Source organism: Hemicordylus capensis, chromosome 8, assembly GCF_027244095.1.
Source record: "Hemicordylus capensis ecotype Gifberg chromosome 8, rHemCap1.1.pri, whole genome shotgun sequence".
Taxonomy (NCBI): domain Eukaryota; kingdom Metazoa; phylum Chordata; class Lepidosauria; order Squamata; family Cordylidae; genus Hemicordylus; species Hemicordylus capensis.
Window position 1 is genome coordinate 223,953 of NC_069664.1, and position 13,505 is coordinate 237,457.

The window sequence follows — 13,505 nt, forward strand, 5'->3', positions numbered from 1 at the left end:
TCTCGTATATCCTGCTTTTCCTCCCAAGTGTCCAGAGTGGTGTACCTCGCAGGGCTGTTGTGAAGAGAGATGCAACCATCCGCTGTAGATGGTTCTGCTCATCCTCCTAGCATCCCTGGGAGGTAGGTCCAGCTCTGAGTTTCGTGGCTGGGCAGGGCTTTCATGGCACGAGGGCTGGAAGGGCTCCCTCTGGAGCCTCTCCCGGCCTTCCCATGCGCCGACCACACTCCCCAGCCTGCCCAAGCCACAATGACTTGCCAGCCCACAGCCTGGGAGGAAAACAGGATCCTACGCCCACCGCCTGGCCTGGGGCTGGTGCCCTTCACGCCACGCCACGCCAGACTCCCTGGGGGGTTCCAGGCCCAGCCTTGGCTCTCCTCCTGAGCGGAGGCCTGCTCTGGGGAGCCTCCTCCCCGCCTCCTGGTTCGCTCCCCAGGGCGGGCCCTGCAGCCAGGCCCTTGCAAGAGCCCCCCCCCACTCCCCGTGGGGCTCCTGCCCTGGCTGGACAAGAGCAGGCCGGCTGCCTGAGGCCACGGCTGGGTCCAGCAGCTGCCTCTGCTTCCCGGAGGCAGCGCAGGAGCCAGAGGAGGCCTCCTGTCTCTCCTGTGCTGCCTGCAGGCTGGCCATTCCCCAGGAGAGCTGGTCTGGTGGCAGCAGCAAGCCTGGATTTCTCCCCTCTGCTAAGCAGGATCCACCCCGGTTTGCCTTTGAATGAACGGGCGACCACATGTGTGAGCACGGTGAGGTATTCCCCCCCGGGGCTAATAGGGCCGCTCTGGGAAGAGCACCTGCCTGCCTGCTCGCTCGCTTGCATGCACGCCGGAGGTTCCAAGCTCCCTTCCGGCAGTATCTCCAAGTCCAAGTCAGCACTGCCTGCAGCCTTGGAGAAGCTGCTGCCAGTCTGTGCAGACAATCCTGAGCTAGCTGGATTAATGGTCTGACTCGGTAGAAGGCAGCTTCCTCGGCCCCTCCTCGGAGAGCTGCGCAGCTCTCCCTGACGAACAGCGGGTCGGGAGAGTGAGGAGCCCCGCCCCCACGCCACCGGGCCGCGGGCGGGGCTTCCTCCGGCCGGAGCAGGAGCAGGGCGGCCTCGGCAGGCACGGCGTCTCGACCCGGCCTTGAGGGGGCGGGGCACCCCAGGCCACGCCCCCGCCCCGCCCGCCACAGGGCCAGGGGCGGGGCGCTTGCCTGCGTACGGGTCACGTGGGGCGGCGCCTCCTATTTAAGGGCTGCGAAACGCGCGCGAGGGAAAGTGAGACGCTGAGGTGGGCGCTGCGCTGATTGGCTGAGCCGGAGCGAGCCAGAAAGAGACGAAGGAGAGAAGCCGGCCGGTGGGAGTCCGCAGCCAGGGAGGCCCGGAGGAGCCGCCGCCGCCGCCGGGCCCAGTCGGTGAGTCGCCAGGGGCGCCGCCGCCGCCGCCGCCGCCGCGCGGCCTCCGCGCTCTCCTCTCCCCTCCCTTCCTTCCCGCTTCCCTCGCGCGGGAGCGGCCGTTAAGCCGGGCGGGAAGCCCAGACTGGCCGGGCCGCCGCCGCCGCCGCCTTTCCCCGGAGCACGTGCTCGGCCGGGCTGGGCTGGGGGCGCGCGCGGGAGTCCCTCCCTTCCCGCGTGGCTGGCTCTGACGGGCCTCTGGCTCTGCTCTGCCGGCAGGATGCGGGAGCGCGCAGGTGGGCGTCGCTGCTGCCCCCGCTCGCCGTCGCCAGCATGAGGGCGCCGGGCCCGGCCTCGCTCCTCTTCCCGCCGCGGAGCCCCCCCAGCAGCCCCCGCCGCCGAGAGACTGCCCGGCGCGCCGCCGCCGCCTCTGCCGCTCTCTAGCAGGAGCCCCGACCCGCTCCCGGGGCCGCCGCCGCCGCCGCCTCCGCCTGGTCCCTGCTGCGAAGTCTCTTGGCCGCCGCCGCCCCGAGGACCAGCCGCCGCCGCGCCCCCTGCCCCGCAGCCATGGCGACCCCGGAACCCACCGCCACTGGGCTGGGCCTGCTCCTCACCAGCGGGGCCGCCGCCTCCCCCTCCACGGCCGCCGCCGCCGCCGCCTCGGGCCCCTTGGTGGCCTTCCTGTGGATGCTGATCCTGGGCTTCGTCATCGCCTTCGTCCTGGCCTTCTCGGTGGGCGCCAACGACGTCGCCAACTCGTTCGGCACCGCGGTGGGCTCCGGGGTGGTGACCCTGCGCCGCGCCTGCATCCTGGCCTCGGTCTTCGAGACGCTGGGCTCGGTGCTGCTGGGAGCCAAAGTGAGCGAGACCATCCGCAAGGGGCTCATCGACGTGGAGATGTACAACTCGACCCAAGAGCTGCTCATGGCCGGCTCCATCAGCGCCATGTTCGGTGAGTGCCCGGCTTGCCCGGGAAGGTCGAGCTCTCACTTGCTCTGGGCTGGCATTTGGCGCCCTTGTGCAGCAGTGCCACCCAAAGGTGAGGCGGCCAGCACCCTTGAGAGCAGCCTAAAGTAACCCCCTCAAGCTTGTCGGGTTTTTAAAAAAATAAATGTCTTGAGAGTTTCTCCAAATGCTGATGCTCCTAGAGATGGTGAGGGCTCTGGAAGTGCCTTCCCAGGGCGGCTCTTCCGGTGGCAACTGCAGAAGATCTGCGCCAGCAAAATAAGGGTGATCGCCGTCTGTTTCACTGTTTTAATGCTTTGCTTTCTTGTTTAGGTTCAGCTGTGTGGCAACTAGGGGCTTCATTTTTGAAACTTCCCATTTCTGGTACCCATTGTATTGTGGGGGCAACAATTGGCTTCTCGCTAGTTGCCAAAGGACAGGAGGGAGTCAAGTGGTCAGAGCTGCTCAAAGTGGGTAAGTGAGAAGCATGTATAGTTTTTGGAAAACAAAGAAAATGCTTAATGAGAGAAACTTTTCTCTCAGCCCAACCTGCTTCAGAGGGTTGTTGTAAAAAAAAACTTAAGTATATAGTACACTAACTGCTCTGGGCTCCATGGAGGAAGAGCGGGATATAAATGTAAAAATAATAATAATGTAAATCTTGTTTGTCACTTTAAACTGTAACTGATCAGCTGAGAAAATACATTGTTTTGTTCTGCGGTGGCTGCAGCAGAGAGATTGTAATTCTCTTTATGCCACTTTTAATCAAAATTCACAGTAGCTTATATAGCAAGAAGAATGAGCAAGGGATTAGGAAATGGTTCCCTGACCTAGAAGGACTTCCATTCTAAAAAACAACCTGGATTTCTTTGTTTTATAGTGCTGTCTTGGTTCGTCTCTCCTCTTCTTTCTGGTATCATGTCTGCTGTCCTGTTCTTCCTTGTCCGTATGTTCATTCTTAGCAAGGTACGTATTGCAATAACTGTGTGTGAGGGTAGGGGGCTTTGAAACAAGCTGTTGGGGTGGGGTTCAAGTTGCATAACTTTCTAAGCTTTAAATAAATTATAGGGTTTAAGGAGAGACCTTGCTGTATTTGCAGCTTTTCTCCATGTTGTCATAGCCTGATTTTTGGCTATATGGGCACTCGCCAAGTCTCAGACTCTTCCTTGAACGTGTTATTTGAGTGAAAACTCCTTAGAAAAATAACTTGGCAATGATCTGTACTAGTTTTTTTAGGTTAATGGGCTAAGCGGTTGTGGTCAGACTATGGGCATACTGCAGGAAAAGGCATATGTACCTACTGCAAGACAAATCCACTTGTAAGAACATAAGAATAGTGCTGCTGGATCAGGCCCAAGGCCCATCTAGTCCAGCATCCTGTTTCTCACTATGGCCCATCAGATGCCTCTGGGGAGCTCACAGGCAAGAGGTATCTGCATGACCTCTCTCCTGCTGCTGTGGCTCCCCTGCAACTGGTAGGAATGTGCACAGAACCAATGGTTCTGCCAGTTCGACGCCGGCAGGGGTGGCTCTTTAAGGGAGGGGTGCACTTATTCCACGCCCCCCCCCCACCGGCGCTCCGTTTTTGTCTAAAATCCATGGGGCAGCAGCATACCTCCCTGCCGCCCCTTCCTCCGTTGTTGCCCGGAAATGCGGAAGTATTGACTACACATGTGCCCACCACCGCACATGCACGCCTGCTGTGCATGTCGCATGCGTGACGTTTGTGCACAGCGTTGAGCACGCGCACAATCAATACTTCCGCATTTCCAGGCAACAACGGGGGAAGGAGCGGCAGGGAAGTACGCTGCCGCTTCATGGATTTTGGACAAAAACGGATGCCGGTGGGGGGAAAGCAGCCAGAAGGATAAGTGCACCCTCCCCGCCCTTAAATAGCCCCCCTTCCCCAGCGTCGAACCACAGCTCCGTGGTTCCGTGCACACCACTAGCAACTGGTATTGAGAGGCATCGTGTCTCTGAGGCTGGAGATGGCCCACAGCCAGTAGACTAGTAGCCATTGATAGACCTGTTCTCCATGAATCTGTTTTAAGCCCATTTTAAAGCTACCCAAGCTAGTGGCCGTCACCACGTTTCATGGCAAAGAATTCTTAAGATATGGTGACCACAGTGATCCAGATGTTGCCGCACCATAGATTTGTATAAGGGCATTATAATGTTAGCATTTTTATTTTCAGTCCCCTTCCTAATGAGTACCCAGAATGTTGGGGGCAATATGCTAAAATCATTGTAATCCGCTTAGAGAGCTCCAGTTATAGAGTGGTATATAAATGTAAGTGCTATTGCTAATGCTAATGAACCCTAGCATAGAATTAACCCTTTTCACAGCTGCTGCGCACTGAGATGACACTTTCAATGAGCTGTTCTACTGTGGCATAAGATGGGAAAGCTACACATTGTCCAGGGTCCTGTGCTGATGAGGTGCTTCATGCAAAAACAGCATGTTTGAAGATAGCATGCTGAAGCATTTTGCACCCCAGGATCCAGTTGAGCATCTTTGTAGGAGGTGTGGGTAGGCAATGGTAAAGTAGCATAGAGCTATTTCAAAGCTAGGACCTGTGAGTTTTTTGGCTTGGCACAGCTCCTTCTTTATTAAGGGGTCCGACTTGCATATTGTACAATATCTGTTTCTATAGGCAGATCCTGTTCCAAATGGATTACGTGCGTTGCCCATCTTCTATGCTTGCACAATTGGGATCAATCTCTTTTCCATCATGTACAGTGGTGCACCTTGTAAGTATACATGAAAACACTTGAGCTTTAATTTTTATAGTCACTTATTAAATTCTCAATCAAACACAGAATTTTACCCCTTTTGCTTTACAGGACTGAATTCTTCTAGAAGGCAGCTGGCCTGGGCCAGTTACCGACGGCTGCAGGCTAGCATACGCTGAGTTCCTAGCTAGTTTATCCACCCAAGAGGCCTGCCCAAACTCTAAATTACTACAGACCTTTCTCCTTAGCCCTCACAGGAACTGCAGATGCTGATGGCATAGCTGCTGCTGTGTCACAGCCCCCTCATCCAGCTACCTGGAGATCGGACCAGACTCTTCCCTTCCCTCCTTCCTGCCCACTGCTGATCCCTAGGATCTTAGCTGATGCAACTGCTAAGTCTAGCCTTCCCCGTGCTCCATTCATCAAATTAAGGCAAATGGCAGGACCGGGAGACTTGGGTTGATTTCTCACTCTGGCCTCCACGTTGATTGCTTTTTATTCCCCCCCCCCCCAAATATACCCTTTTCCACCTTCCCCCACCCCGAAGACCTGGCAGCCATTGTCTTGAAGAGGAATTCAAACTTCTGTGTTGGAACCTTCTGGGAGTCTCCTGATTGGAATGTTAAACTGTTGGTAAGGGAGGGGGAAAGATGTTCAGTGCTTTAAGCCATCTGGTATTAAATAGGAGTAGCTCTGCCTGTTGGCAGGAGATCTGTTAGAAAGCAAACTGGTGCAGGAAGTATTACATTACAGATCGTTTTAAAGCTCTGCTTTCAGGCTACATGCCTTGCCTGCTGGAAGTAGGGCATAACAACCCCCTGTGTCTGTATCCTTTGGGAAACGGGCAGGACATTATAGTGAGCAAACTTAGTCATAAAAATGTTGCCTTGAGAGTGTCTGTTGCAGCAAGCCCCATATTCCTCATTGTGAGTCTTGCCTGGGGTCCCCCCAAATGCTCACCCTTGGGTGCTTTTTAATCTGAGGAGAGCTGCTACCTTTTTCTGGAACCAAAAGAGTAAGAACTCTCCCTGATGATGAACAGCAACATCCCCTGCCTCGAGTCCAGCCAAGCCAATACCAGTTTGACTATTAGGCTTTAGCGGAAGGTGGGTGGGATGCTCTGGTCTTGGGGCATAGAGCATTTAGATGGAAGTGTGGGAGGGGAGGGAAGTGGCTTCCAGGCAGGCAGGCCGGCATACGCGTGCTTGAAGCTGTTCTCTTCACAAGCACAAGGGCTTGGAATGGACTTCAGATTAAACGGTCCCTGGGACATACATGTTCTTGGTGGCTGCTGTAATGTGGACCGTCTCGGCAGCTCTGATAACGTGGAGTTGTGGCTTCTCTAGCTGAGCCAGTTAGGTGTAAAGTGCAGATGTTTTATAAAGCTAGCACTCGTGGGTGTTCAAGTGGTTGGAAATTTTCTCCTTTTCCCTGCTTATATTTGAGATCTAAGTGGGTAGGGTTGACTTTTGGTTGTTCTTCTTAGTCACTGTGATATTGGTAAAGAATACTGCAAGTTTAGCATTGCAGAAGGTCAAGGCTTAGATAAGGAGAAGATGGCAACATGAACCAGTTCCCATGTGGGACAGTAACTGGGTAACCTGAGAGTTCTGGAGCATGTGAAGGTGGTTGGGCATTGGATGAGAGAATGTTACTTGGCAGGCTGTACCTTTGACTTTTATGAAACATGAGCTGCAGTTGCAGAATCCAGGCATCTGTATGCTGTGAACACTGGGATGTAGGTCCAGCAAGAGCTGTGCTCTTCGCTTGGGGGAGCTCTTGCAAGAGAGGAAGTTTGTACTTGGAAGGGGCTCTGGCCTCGGGGTGTTCAAGATGCATTGTTTTATTTCCTAGTGCTGGGCTTTGACAAAATTCCCCTCTGGGGCATCATCCTCATTTCAGCGGGGAGTGCTGTTGTCTGTGCTCTCATCGTCTGGTTCCTTGTCTGTCCGAGAATGAAGAAGAAAATTGACCGTGAGTAGCTCCAAGTTAACCTCAAACTAATGTGTGCTGTGGCTGGCTTTGGTTGATGCACTCCTACAAGTGTTGCCAGACTGGCTCTGCCTGGGCCAATCAGTTCTCAGGCTCTGGGGTTCTGCATCTGAACCAAGAGCTCTCTGCAAGACAGTAGCTGGCCACTGCGGATGTCCTTCTGGTTACTATCTTGGATGCTTTAAAAAAGGGTCTAGACAATTTCTTGGAGGACATACCTGTAACTGGCTACTAGTTTTGCTGGCTACTGGCTTGTCTTCACCTCCTGCTTGTGGGCTTCCCAGAGGCATCTGGTGGGCCACTGTGGGAAACAGCATGCTGGACTAGAGGCCCTGGGCCTGACCCAGCAGGGCTCTCCTGGCAGGTCCTGACTGCACAGCCTTAACTGACTTTAAACATGGAAGAATGGCATGGCTGCTCTGTGGGATGCTGCACTGGCAGCTATGTGTCACTGGGCCACCTCTTGCCATGACCTGGCTGCAGGGACATCACAGCTGTCATAAAATATGCACCTGAACACATGGTTGGGCTCCTTGGAGGAAGAGTGGGATATAAAAGATGATGATGATGATTGTTGGCTTTCACTGGGTGGAATCTTGCTTGACGCTCCTTCAACCTGGTGTGCCTCTGCCACTTGTTGCTGCTATTATTTATTATTATTTTTATTTATATTTATATCCCACTCTTTCTCCAAGGAGCCCAGAGCGGTGTACTACATGCTTAGGTTTCTCCTCGCAACAACCCTGTGAAGTAGGCTAGGCTGAGAGAGAAGTGACTCTCTCTATGCCCCTGCTCTTGAGTTGAGTTGCATTGCTTATTCCACATACTGAACTGCATCTGAAATGAGAGCTGGGAGGCCGTGTCTCATGCACCTTCCTGGGTGGTAGGTGGCTGGGTGCATGTAGGCAGGCAGGCGGAAAAGAGAGGTGCTTTCTGTGGGAAGTAGGAACTTTGCCCAGGTGGCTTGCAGTTCTCTGCCTTCCCTTGGAGAGAGTTCTGGGCTGATGCCTGCTCAAACTTTCTGCAGAAGAGATCAAACCGAGCCCTTCCGAAAGCCCCTTGATGAAGAAGAGCAATCTGAAAGAGCAGGATGAAGCAAAGACCGTTGTGGATAACAGAGTGTCCGCAGCTGCCAGTGATGGGCGTCCCAGCTCTGAAGTTCCTGCTGAAGTCCCTCACCGAGCAACCCTGGAGGAGAGGGTGGTCTCCTTCAACCTGGGAGACTCCGAGGAGATTCCAGAGCACCAGAGGCTTCCCAGGGTAGATGTGAAGGAAACTACCATTGACAGTGGTGAGTTGATGCTGATTTGGGGGTGCAGGGGTCTTGCTTGTTGGCCAGCACGTGGATGCCTGTCTGGCTAATGCCAAGGCAGGGTGCCTGGGTTATGCTTCCAGAAGAGCTTGTGGTTCTGCTGCATTGTCCTAGTTTGAGACTGCCCCCTCTGTGTCTGCAGGAGCCATGCAGCTTCCCAATGGGAGCTTTGTCCAGTTCAGCCATGCTGTCAGCAACCCGATGGGTTCTAGCGGGCACTACCACACCGTGCACAAGGATTCTGGCCTCTACAAGGAGCTGCTTCATAAGCTTCACCTGGCCAAAGTGGGTGACTGCATGGGCGACTCCGGAGACAAGCCCCTGAGGCGCAACAACAGCTATACTTCCTACACCATGGCCATCTGTGGCATGCCTCTGGATTCACTCCGGGCAAAAGACGTGGAGCCCAAAGTGGGGGACGAGACCGAGAAGCTGGCCTGGCCTGGCCCCGACTCCAAGAAGAGGGTCCGCATGGACAGTTATACCAGCTACTGCAACGCCGTGGCAGACGCTCACTCCACCACTGTGGACTTGCGAGAGGCAGAGCTGGGCCCCGGAAGCAGGAAGGGCAGCAGCAGCAGCTCTCTGGAGGAATGGCACGACAAGGACAGGCCCGAGGTGTCTCTGCTCTTCCAGTTCCTGCAGATCCTCACAGCCTGCTTTGGATCCTTTGCTCACGGGGGGAATGATGTGAGGTCAGTAGCTGCGGTACTTTATCTGACAATTGGGGACGGGCGTGTGGAGGCAGCCCTTGGGGTCTCGCTTAGCCTGGGGTCATGCCGCAAAGCTTGCCTGAGACGACACTTGGTGGCGGAGTGGTTCCCTTCTGATCAGTGGTGCAGCGGATCCCGGCCTTGGGCAGAGCGTCTCTCCTCTCATTCCTCTGACTCTGTGTGTTTCCTCTTGGCAGCAACGCAATTGGTCCTCTCGTGGCCTTGTACTTGGTCTACGAAACGGGTGACGTGTCTTCCACGGTGGCAACTCCCATTTGGCTCTTGCTGTATGGAGGTGTTGGAATCTGCATCGGCCTGTGGGTCTGGGGGAGAAGAGTCATCCAGACCATGGGGAGGGATCTGACCCCCATTACGCCATCTAGGTAAGGAGTAACATGCAGGGACGGAGAGAGCGCTTGGCTTGATGGGAGAGTAGACCATCTGTGTATGGAAATAAGCTGTCTGGCGTGCTGGGCTGGAATAGAGCTGGCTGCTTTGAGTGCTCAGCTGACTGGCAGTCTTGAGTTCCTCGTTCACTTTGGGATGTCTGGTCGCTTCTCAGCTGATGTTTCTGGTGATTGGGGCTGTGGGTATTCTAGGGCTGCACAGTCCTGAAGGATAGCTGCATTTCTGGGGAACCGGAAGTTCTGTAGTGATTTGGAGGGTAAAGTCCCTTCTCTGTTCTATCCAGAATAGTCCTGACAGAACCAGACTGAGATGCCTTGTGGAGATGGAGGAAGGTGCTCTTAACCCCAGTCTATTGCCATGCTAACCCATTGTGGACTGACTCTCCTATTCTGGCAATCTCATCATTTCTCTCCACCCCTGTGGAGAACTAGGAGTGCAGGACTGTTAGTTAGGCTCCTGCACCCCAGTTGTTTACACTCTCTTTGAGCTGAAACATACTCAGCTCAGCTTCTCTTCATGGTCTCCTCATGCCAACAGCTGAAGCTCGCTCTTAATACTTTGGAATTGTGTAGGCAGTCTGCAAGTGGCCAGGAGTGTAAACCGGTTAGGGTCAGCTGCCATGCTGCCAGTGTCCATAAGTTGTTGTTTGATTTGTAGGCTGGTATGCATAACCAGAGTCCTGAAGATGAGTGCCCATGTCTCTGTTAGCCCTCTTTCACGAGTGAGTTTGTGTATTCCTCTGCTCATTGTGAAACTTGCCTCTCCTCACCCCAGTCCCTGCAGAAACTGGCTTAGCAAAATGGTTTTCCTCCCCCTTAAGTTCCTCTGGGGTTGATGCAGGTTTACTGTTTAGGCTGTTGAAAAGAGCTGGTTGCCTGAGGAGCCTTGGATGTACATAGGTGGAGAGCTCCCTGGGCTGGAGCAGTTGCTATGGGGCATGCTGCAGAAGAGTGCAGAGGGTACTTAAGAACCACTCTTATTTGTCCACAGTGGCTTCAGCATTGAACTGGCATCTGCTTTGACGGTGATAATTGCCTCCAACATTGGCTTGCCTATCAGCACCACCCACTGCAAAGTAAGTGAAAGAGTTCATTTGGGCACACACACGCACACCCCCCGTGTGGATGTGCTTGCCAGTGGCTGTCTGGTTCTGGCTGGAGGCATACTGGGCAGAACCCCCTTCACCTGCCACAGGCATGCTCTCAAAGAGCCCAGGAGGGGAGACCTAACCGGCTTGGGTAGTTCCCCTGCCTTCCTGCAAGAAGGGTGCCACCCCGTGGCGCTCCTGCATTTCAGTCTTCTTGGCCCAGCTGGGAGCCAGGCACTTGCCCAGAGCTGCAGACACCAGGAGCTTCAGGGCTCAGCAGGGGCCGGAACCCTTCCCTGCTTGACACAGGGCCGCCCCTTCCACTCTGCACTTGGACATCCCAGCTTGGCCTTCAGTCTTGAGCTTCAGTTCAATGGGAAGCGGAGCTGGTGCCATTGCGGATGGTTTAGGTCCGGGGCTGGGGCTGGTGTGACTTCAGGACTGTTTGGGCCTGCTTTTCGCCAGGTGCTGCGGGTGTCTGCCTGGCTCAGTGCCGTGCCTTGTCCCTTGCTGTAGGTGGGCTCCGTGGTCTCGGTGGGCTGGCTGCGCTCCAAGAAAGCGGTGGACTGGCGGCTGTTCCGCAACATCTTCATGGCCTGGTTTGTCACAGTCCCCATTTCCGGGCTCATCAGCGCTGCCATCATGGCACTGCTCAAGTACCCCATCCTGGGAGTGTGAAACAGATGTGCCGGGAAGCCAGTTTTCTCCGCTTTGCCGCGCAAGCCCCGTCTTCCTATCCTTGCCAAGCGGCTGGACCAGTGTTAGAGGGAGGGGATCCACCGAGGAATGCCCCGGGGGTGGGCGGCAGGGCCTCTCTGTGCTGTGCCTGCTTTTTTGCCTGATCCCTTGTCTTAAACTAGAGAAGTCCCACTTCGGCTGGGCTGTGGAGTGTGTGTCTGCGTTTCTAGACTGTTTTGTATTGAGCTTTAACTTCATAATGTTGTCAAATGTATCATTCTTGTTCTTTGAGCTGAGCCTCACACTTGGCAAGCACAAGGAGGGGGTGGGGAGTAGAATAGCAGAACTGTATGTATTGGGGGGGCCACTTTTATAAATAAAATCTTTTTAAATATAGAAGACTGGGGTGGCTTCTTAGTCACGCTGGCTTTCATGTCAATTGGGGCTTGGTGGCCACAGAAGCAGCAAACTGGGAGTCCACACTCCGCTTGTCCCTGGCTTCCTGAGCTGGTTTCACAAGCACAAATCCAACTTGGGCGAAAGCGACTTGGTTCTTGGTTCCCTTCACGAGCGTCTCCGGCCTGTCCCCTGCAGCTGGGAGGCGGCAGCAGTGCTGTCTGCTGAGTAAAGAATTCGGCGTGGGAGAATTCTTCAGTGCTCTGCAGGACAGCGACTCATCTCCCCCCCCCCCCCCGTTTCAACCTCTGCAGGAGGGCCGAAGTTGAGCAGCCCTGCTCTACGCGTAAAGCTCAAACACGGCTTGTTCCCTTCCTTGGAATGAGGATTGTAGTCTGTGTGCTCTAGAGGCAGGGACCGGAGCCCCCAGCTTTATGCGAGTGGGGGGGGCATTTGTGGGCAGGGGGTGCAGCTTGGCTCCTGGTGGGCAGAGTCGCAAGTGTGCTGCAACGGCTCTGCTGCCTGGGCCCAGTGTGGCTTTCTCGTTTTCCCTGGTACGGAAAGGGGCCCTGCTGTTTCTGGGCTGGGGAGAGTGCGAGCAGGGCCATCTGGGGTGACAAGCCCTTCTCTGCTGAAAGGAGCACTCGGTCTCTCCGCCTCTCAGGCTGGGTGCCTCCACGCACATGCGTGGCTGAGGAACTGGCTTTCAGTACAGACCTTTCTCTTGCACAGACCCATGCCTGGTTCCCTTGTCACCCCAAACGGGGGAAACCATGGGAAATGGGGCCCCATCTTCAGACCTGCAAATTGACTGGCGCCCAGCTAGACCTGTCTTAATGTCGCCAGCTCCAGCGTTGCCAGGGGAGCTTGCCTAGCATAGTCCCTGTGAGCAGGCCTGGCGAGCATCACCTCAGTCTGGTGGTGGCAGCAGTCTTTTTGGCAGCGGCTCCCAAAGTGTTTGCAGGGGCAGGGTGCAAAAGGCTTGCTCGGGAATTGGAGTGGAACAAGAATGGAGCTCACCTCTCTCTCTGTGTGGGGAGAAGGCTGAGGGAGATGAACCAACCACCACATGTCTTCCCCCCCCCCCACTTTAAAAAGGAATTTCTTTTGTACGGAACAGTATCCATCACAAAATACTCAAATTGCAAGTTTTCACCACCTCCAAGGCCATTTTTTTAAATGTGTGACATCCTCTATAGAACTCTGAGCAAACTACAGCTCACAATTCAACGGGATTGCAAGTAAAGCAAGTAAAGTAAATGGCTCCCTTCCCTTCCACAGGCTCATTTCCTTCTTATTCAGAGAACCAGCCCTGACTCCTCCCCTGTTTAGCACACCAAGTGATTCCCTGCACAGCTTGTCCAAGTGAGTGACAATGAATTCCTCTAAGCATGTGCAGAGGGCAAAAAGAAAAGCACTGGAATGAAGTGTTTGCTTGTATTTATAGCATCACCTATATGTGCATGGTGCTGTACAAAGAATGAGGACAGATCTTTGCCCTGAGGAGCTTACAGTCATGGAAAAGAGGAAGGGCAGGCGAAAGGATGCCGGTTGTGCAAAGGCTTTTCTGCTAAGCTTTTGGCAGAGCTGGCATGAAGGCCTTCTGCCAAAAGCTGCTCAGAAAAGGCAGGTTTTAAGGAATGTGAAGGATGTGAAAGAGGTGGCGTTGAGGCAGTTCCAGGCCTAAGGCGGGGGCGGCAGCAAGGGAGAAAGGTGGAAGTAGGAGACCTGTGGACACTTGTAGTCAAGGCAGAGGAGCAAAGGTTTGGGTTAGGTGGGCAGGATGGAAACGGGAGAAGAGATCTGAGGCCAGGGAGGGCTTTGAAGGGCCAAGGAATTGTGCTGGGAGCAGACCGGAAGCCTGTGATGGAGG

At 54.7% G+C, this 13,505-nt stretch overlaps 1 protein-coding gene across 2 annotated transcripts; it reads left to right on the forward strand.

The window, feature by feature from the left end:
* Positions 1–1,229: 1,229 nt before the first annotated feature.
* On the forward strand, positions 1,230–11,635 carry SLC20A1 (solute carrier family 20 member 1). Of its 2 annotated transcripts, none has more exons than XM_053269942.1 (11): positions 1,230–1,389; positions 1,648–2,320; positions 2,647–2,787; positions 3,194–3,279; positions 4,968–5,064; positions 6,901–7,020; positions 8,066–8,329; positions 8,493–9,045; positions 9,261–9,446; positions 10,462–10,546; positions 11,075–11,635. In XM_053269942.1, exons 2-11 carry the CDS (start codon positions 1,936–1,938, stop codon positions 11,234–11,236), a joined length of 2,079 nt encoding a protein of 692 aa, XP_053125917.1. In that variant the 5' UTR covers positions 1,230–1,389; positions 1,648–1,935; the 3' UTR covers positions 11,237–11,635. The 2 variants fall into 2 exon arrangements, with proteins under 2 accessions (XP_053125917.1, XP_053125918.1); XM_053269943.1 differs by having other exon boundaries at positions 6,949–7,020.
* The last annotated feature ends 1,870 nt before the right edge of the window (positions 11,636–13,505 follow it).

Bases quoted from the DNA above. Each gene is read 5' to 3' on its own strand.
- SLC20A1 (XM_053269942.1), top strand. From the start codon at position 1,936: ATGGCGACCCCGGAACCCACCGCCACTGGGCTGGGCCTGCTCCTCACC. The intron at 2,321-2,646 runs GTGAGTGCCCGG...TTTCTTGTTTAG, and splicing joins CTCCATCAGCGCCATGTTCG to GTTCAGCTGTGTGGCAACTA. The intron at 8,330-8,492 runs GTGAGTTGATGC...CTGTGTCTGCAG, and splicing joins GGAAACTACCATTGACAGTG to GAGCCATGCAGCTTCCCAAT.